At 43.6% G+C, this 7,950-nt stretch overlaps 1 protein-coding gene across 1 annotated transcript in view; it reads left to right on the top strand.

The window, feature by feature from the left end:
• Positions 1–2,958, top strand: part of LOC128689274 (histone-lysine N-methyltransferase PRDM16-like) — an 18,581-nt gene extending 15,623 nt beyond the window's left edge. Inside the window, exon 2 of the mRNA XM_053777408.2 lies at positions 402–2,958. Coding sequence (XP_053633383.1) covers positions 431–2,215 — 1,785 coding nt within the window. The 5' untranslated portion in view covers positions 402–430 and the 3' untranslated portion in view covers positions 2,216–2,958. The remainder of the gene's footprint in view (positions 1–401) is intronic.
• Positions 2,959–7,950: the final 4,992 nt, after the last annotated feature.

Here is a 7,950-nt window from a genome sequence, read left to right as displayed (position 1 = left end):
TGTTACTGTATCCATTGTTCTTGTAAACAGGTCATTACTATTGTTACCCCACTCACTGTTCCTGTAAACTGCTTGTTACTATTGTTACTCTATCCATTGTTCTTACAGACAGGTTATTATTACTGTTACTACATCCATTGTTCGTGTGAACATTAAACTGTAAACTGTAGTTAACTGAGTGATCGGACCCACTCATTTTTTTTCTGCAGCCTTTGGACTACCGTCCACAGGAGGGGTAGAGTGTAACTGCCTTCCACAGGAGGGTTATGGGATGACTGCTATCCACAGGATGGGTATAATCCTGACTACCGTTCACAGGATGTGCGCATGTTAAAGTAATTATATAGATCATATTACCCACAAGAATGATGTTTCTCACGGTGACTTCTTTCCTTCCCCAGGCAGCGTTTGTCCCCACAGTGGGTGCCTGATGTTGGTGCCGCGGGCCACCCCAGTCTGTGCCATGCCTGCTGCCTCGCCCTCACGCCCCGGCCCGCCAGCCCCACGCCCATTCACCCCAGCCCCCGCCTACGCCCACTACCACATGGCGGCCATCCACTCATCGCAGGTGGGCAGCGGGTACAGCCGTTCATCAGTGCCCGGGCCACGCTACATGGGTGTACCACCCGGAACTCATCTAGCTGCGGCTCTAACCCAGCCCTCACCCCCAGGGATGCCCCGGTCCCGCTCCCCTCACCCGTCCCTTGTGCAATATGAGGGCTCAGGGCACTCCCCCAGGGTCATGCCGCCCACCTTCAGGCCCTTCGGGATCCACGGGTCTCTCAGCTCTCCTAAACAAGCGTCGGTATGCCCCGAGGCTCGCACTTCTTACCCTGTGCCAGACCTTCCCGAAACCCACCCGATGCCCTGGCCCTCTGATGCCCCTCTTCCCGCCTCTGACATGCCCTTTGATCTCTCGACACACAATCGAGAGCCTCGCATGTCCCCTGCGTCTCGCCCTCTCGATCTCTCCGAGTGCGAACAACCTCTTGACCTTCGTGTTAAGAAGCGACACCCGGTTGAAGACGAGAATATGAACATCGTGGAGCGCCACACCCCGCCTTCCATTCCTCGGAGAGCACCTTCTCCGAAATATGTCTCGCCCCGAAGAGTACCTTCACCGAAATATGTCTCGCCCCGAAGAGTGCCTTCCCCGAAGTATGTGTCTCCCTTGCACGACTTCAGGTCGCAGCACGTGCATGATCTTGCCTCGTCTTCGGTGGAGGGTGAGCACCAGGTCAAGAATACCACGTTGCAGCTAGTGCCGGTGACAAGTGTGGTGACTTCCCGAAACCCACCGACGGTGGTGTATCCTCAGGCGGTGCATCAGAGACTGCACCAGCCGGTGCCAGTCTACTCTAGTGCCTGCCGACCCCTACCTCCTGCCGGAACCGTCCGGCCTCCTTACCCAGTCATGGGTATCCCTCACAACGCTTACCACATAGGCCCCTCCCAAGGCCCCCCACAGCTGGTGCCTGGATACAGAGTGCCCCCTCCTGGACCACAGGGCCACCCGGCTCTCTACCAGGTCGTTAGTGACAGGATGCCAAAATGTGTATCCGCGCATTCTGAAGCTCACGGTGTTTCGTCTGTGTTGCCTAGTATGTCGGCAGTGAAGCCCCGGGAGCGGTACTCTTGTAAGTTCTGCGGCAAAGTGTTCCCGCGGTCGGCTAACCTGACGCGGCACCTGCGGACTCACACTGGAGAGCAGCCTTACAAGTGCAAGTTCTGCGAGCGTTCCTTCAGTATCTCGTCCAATCTTCAGCGTCACGTGAGAAATATCCACAACAAGGAGAAGCCATACAAGTGTCGCCTGTGTGAGCGAGCCTTCGGTCAGCAGACCAACCTCGACCGTCACATGAAGAAGCACGAGTCTGACGGACCCACCATCCTGGACGGTAGCCCTAAGATGTACACTGCGCGACCCCGGGAAGAGGACGCGCCTGCTGTGCCAGCAGGCAAGGACCCCGTGGAGCTCAATGGCACCACAGAGAGCAGGAGTGACCTCCAAGCTCCCGAAGACGATGATGACGAGGACGAATATATTGACGTGGAGGAGGAAGATGAAGAAGAAGAGGAGGAGGAGCTGGGAGATAAGGATAGAGAAAAGATTTCGTGTGAAGTAACAATCAAGTCATCATCGAGTATATCGCCGATGGAAGTGGATGCTGCCGAGGGAGTGGTGTCGCAACCCGTAGCAGTAATATCGGCGTGAAGCCACAAAGCATTACTGGTGTCATGCTCCACTATTCTAGTGAAGAAGAACACACAGTAGATAACCTGCAGCGCCTAGTTAGCAGCCAATACGGTGACGAAACTGCTCCAAGACTTTACTGTAACTAATATGTGTGTATGTTCAGGTTCACCAGTGGAAAGAAAAATTTTATGTGCGAACTCGAGCATTTGTGGTGTGTTTGTCCATCCCGGAGTGCGGGAAGGGCCGTCGTGGGTATACTAGTTCATCGCTCTCCCTTTTGACTGCAGGGAGAGACCCTTCAACTTGCCGTCATCTCCAGGAAGAGCCCCTTCAACGTGCCCTCACCACCTGGAAGTCCTCAACGTGCCCTGCTCGTCAGGGAGAAGGGCTAGTGTATGGAGTTACAGTCCAGTTCTGCTTCCTCGCTATTCTACACCAATCTCAAAATTCATCAGCATCCTCCGAATCACGAAAAAATATCAGACTAAACATCCTAAAAGTCATCGACGCCAAAAACTAGAAGTGACTGTAAGCAAAGATGGGTATTGTAATATATCAAATATTATAACGTGCTTATTATAATACATAGAAAATGATTATATGTATACATGTATTAGTCAAAATAGCAGAGTTAGGGATGGGACTGCGACGTCCTGAAACCACCACAGAAAACATATCGTCATCATCAAGGGTAAACTAAGGAAAAAATTGCCCCAACCCTATAAACATTTGTGCCTAAGGTCTAATGAACCTTTTTTTTATTCTACGTCTAATTCTCTCATGTACAAACCTACGCGGACTTCTGTGTATGGGTAATGAAGTGCAACATGCGTTATAGTCCTGCCATTTTGAAAGAAGAATTAAATATACGTCATATTTTCTTAAGAGATTTATATAATTCCGCAAGTGTGCTGAGAGAGAGTAAATTTTATGATGAAATTATGTTATTGTAAGTAGGCCACTGTAGTACAAGTAGAGTAAGTGTATCACCGTAGTTGTAAACCATCGAGCGGTCGTGAATCTTCAGTAAGGCTGAGGGTACCTGTCTAGTGGTTCAGTTTATGTCATACACTAAACAAGCCGTTGTAGTCGAGTTTTCTCCATGACAAACGTATAGATATAGTTTTTAGTTTCCTTTGTGAAGCGTCTTGTGTTAACTTTAAACCCTGTCGTGTGTGTGTGTGTGTGTGTGTGTGTGTGTGTGTGTGTGTGTGTGTGTACTCATCTAATTCACCTAATTATGGTTGCAGGGGTCGAGATTCAGCTCCCGGCCCCGCCTCTTCACTGAACGCTACTGAGTCCTCTCTCTCCCTGCTCCATGAGCTTTATCATACCTCGTCTTAAAGCTATGTATGGTTCCTGCCTCCACTACATCACTCGCCAGACTGTACCACTTCCTGACCACTCTATGACTGAAGAAATACTTCCTAACATCCCTGTGACTCATCTGAGTCTTCAACTTCCAAGAGTGACCCCTTGTTTCTATGTCCCATCTCTGGAACATTTTGTCTCTGTCCACCTTGTCTATTCCACGCAGTATTTTGTATGTCGTTATCATGTCTCCCCTAACCCTCCTGTCCTGTGTGGATGGAGGAATCAAATCACAGTTTCTGGTTCTTCCTCTTCGCTGGTCGCTTTTAGGTCCACTCTCTTCCGACTACTTCGTCGTACCTTTTTCTAAAGCCATGTATGGATCCTACCTCTGCCACTTTACTCTCCAAATTATTCCACTTCCTCACATCTTTAAGACTGAGGAAATACTTCCTAACATCCCTCTGATTCATATGAGTGTGTGTGTGTGCGCATATGTGCGTGCACTCACCTACTTGTACTCACATATTTGTGGTTGCAAGGGTCGAAGCTTAGCTCCTGGCCCCGCCTCTTCGCTAGTCGCCACTAGGTCCACTCTCTCACTGCTCCAAGAGCCCTATCATGTGTGTCTATGTGTATTTGTATGTGTGTTTGTGTGTGTGTGTGTGTGTGTGTGTGTGTGTGTGTGTGTGTGTGTGTGTGTGTGTGTGTGCATGTGTGTGTGTGTGTGTACTCACCTAGTTGAGGGTGCAGGGGTCGAGTGTGTGTGTGTGTGTGTGTGTATGTGTGTGTGTGTGTGTGTGTGTGTGTGTGTGTGTGTGTGTATGTATGTGTGTGTGTGTGTGTGTGTGTGTACTATCCACCGAACCATCCAGACATGAGACAGCTTAACCCGACCAAACACGGTGTCTAGTACCAAGCTTACGAGACCACGACCTCACAACTCTAACAACAAACTAGATTTCTTCTTCTCACACAACTCAAATATTTCCTCTTCTCATGCCTTTACACAAGATTTTTTTTTTTCATTTAGGACAATGTACTTTATACGTAAATATACAAGTATATCTGAAGAATATATCTAGTACAATATTCTATTTTGTTATTTATTAAAACTAAAATCTCGAATATATATATATATATATATATATATATATATATATATATCTATATATATATATATATATATATATATATATATATATATATATATATATATATATATATATATATATATATATGAAATATAACATCATATAAACAATGTGCATAGAAAATTATTTTTTATTCAGTTATTATTGTTGTTATTATTATTATTATTATTATTATTATTATTATTATTATTATTATTATTATTATCTTCACCGTGTGTTAAAGAACAGAGGTTTTTATAGAAATTAATTCATCATATTTGTGTAGACTGGTGACTGATGTCACGGTCCTCATCAAGACGACTGGTGACTGATGTCACGGTCCTCATCAAGACGACTGGTGACTGATGTCACGGTCCTCATCAAGACGACTGGTGACTGATGTCACGGTCCTCATCAAGACGACTGGTGACTGATGACATCAGGACGAGAGGCTTCCAAAAAAAAAAAAAACTTATTAAGCATCTGTGCTAAAATTTACGACAAAACAAGTGTGTCTTATATATCTGTATTATAACAACTGCACTTTTTAAAACCAAATGTGTCTGTTAAAACACTTTTTTCGTTAAAACAAGTGTATTGTAAAGCCACCGCTTTAAAGCATCTGTGTACACTATAGCAGGTGTTCCCATTGAAACAACTGTGCCTTTTAAACCAACTGTGCCTTTTAAACCAACTGTGCCTTTTAAACCAACTGTGCCTTTTAAACCAACTGTGCCTTTTAAACCAACTGTGCCTTTTAAACCAACTGTGCCTTTTAAACCAACTGTGCCTTTTTCAATATAAGATTATCTTAAAAGTCAGATAGGACGGAAATTATTGTTGGGAAAAATATAATTATAGGCACGATTATCTTGTAAAATAATGAACTGTAATATAACTCTGTTACGAAAATGAGGATGATGAGAAGCCACACGTACAGTGTATATACACCGAGGGGAGTGTATCTCAGGGTATATACACCGAGGGATGTATTTCTCTCAGTGTATATACACCGAGGGGAGTGTATCTCAGGGTATATACACCGAGGGATGTATTTCTCTCAGTGTATATACACCGAGGGGAGTGTATCTCAGGGTATATACACCGAGGGATGTATTTCTCTCAGTGTATATACACCGAGAGTTCACTATGAACCCTATTTTTGGGGATTAAAGTATTGTTCTCTGGTGGCGTAAAGTTTACAGTGCAGTCTTAGTAACCATGGTGTAGTAGATAGGCTTCAAACCCTGTAAACCAAACCAGTCAACCAGCAACACCATTTGCAATTATTATATAAAGAAAAATAATCAGATTTATTACCAAAAAAAAATCATGTATAAGTCTGTTCTGAAAATTTTGCAAATCATCCTGAAACAAAAATCAAGATTTTTCTCTTACTGTTGAAATTCTGTTGTTTCCTTTCTTACCATGACACCAAGACGCTTTTTTTTTCTTACAAAGTCTCAAACACATTTGTAGCCTTTGCGTTTTGAACTCGTATCCCTTTGGTTAAAACAATACTAAATCCTGCTTAGAATATGTACTATCAAAAGGGACGTCAGGTTTTGTGTATTTGCTTACTTGAACCTGGCAGTGTACGTCCGCTTACATGAACTCAGACAATGTAGATTCACCTACCACACGAAGCCAAACAATGTGGATTCACCTACCACACGAACCCAAACAATGTGGATTCACCTACCACACGAACCCAAACAATGTGGATTCACCTACCACACGAACCCAAACAATGTAGATTCACCTACCACACGAACCCAAACAATGTAGATTCACCTACCACACGAACCCAAACAATGTAGATTCACCTACCACACGAACCCAAACAATGTAGATTCACCTACCACACGAACCCAAACAATGTGGATTCACCTACCACACGAACCCAAACAATGTGGATTCACCTACCACACGAACCCAAACAATGTGGATTCACCTACCACACGAACCCAAACAATGTAGATTCACCTACCACACGAACCCAAACAATGTAGATTCACCTACCACACGAACCCAAACAATGTAGATTCACCTACCACACGAACCCAAACAATGTAGATTCACTTACCACACGAACCCAAACAATGTGGATTCACCTACCACACGAACCCAAACAATGTAGATTCACCTACCACACGAACCCAAACAATGTAGATTCACCTACCACACGAACCCAAACAATGTAGATTCACCTACCACACGAACCCAAACAATGTAGATTCACCTACCACATGAACCCAAACAATGTAGATTCACCTACCACACGAACCCAAACAATGTAGATTCACCTACCACACGAACCCAAGTAATAAGGATCCACTAGCCTACCACACGAACCCAAAAAATGTGCACCCACTTACAACTAAAATCCAATCATTGGCGTAGTTGGTGTCAAGGCAGGATGTAAACAAAGACTTTCCTTGTGTGTTTTAAATTCAGAGGCTAAGAGTAACAAATATGTTTGTGTACGATCTACATAGTGGGAGACAGTCTGACAGACACAGACACACAAATTAATCCATATTCGATAACACTCATTGCTATTAAATGTATTGGCTAACGTTAAACAATTAGAGGTCACACAGCCTCTGCAAATATGAACAGCAATATGAATATATATATATATATATATATATATATATATATATATATATATATATATATATATATATATATATATATATATAAACAAAAACAGGTTTCACCTCTGGTCTAATTATTATTATTATTATTATTATTATTATTATTATTATTATTATTATTATTATTATTATTATTATTATTACATGTTTAATTACCACAGCTGCTCGGCGGTGTTCCGAGCCTCAACTAGTCAAGGGTCGTTCGCATGGTGCTAAGGAGAGATTTAAATTTCGTCATACAAAGACCTTTAAAAAAAATATATTCTTACTCTTAGAGATTAAAACACAATTTGTTAGTTTTGAGATGAAAATAAATGATGAGAATTAATATTTGTGTTTTGAATCCTTATTCACGTATTTTTCTTTTTTTTTTTACAGGTGAAGGGCTCTTGATTTGAGGAATAGGAGTCACCCCTCTTTTTTCCTGAATCCCTTCACTATATATTACCCTGCTCACACTCCAACAGCTCGTCAGGTCCCAAAAACCATTCGTCTCTATTCACTCCTATCTAACACGCTCATGCACGCTTGCTGGAAGTCCAAGCCCCTCGCCCACAAAACCTCCTTTACCACCTCCCTCCAATCTTTTCGAGGACGACCCCTACCCCACCTTCCTTCCCCTACTGATTTATACGCTCTCCATGTTATT

Source organism: Cherax quadricarinatus, chromosome 1, assembly GCF_038502225.1.
Source record: "Cherax quadricarinatus isolate ZL_2023a chromosome 1, ASM3850222v1, whole genome shotgun sequence".
Classification (NCBI taxonomy): domain Eukaryota; kingdom Metazoa; phylum Arthropoda; class Malacostraca; order Decapoda; family Parastacidae; genus Cherax; species Cherax quadricarinatus.
This window is presented reverse-complemented; position numbering and strand designations above follow the sequence as displayed.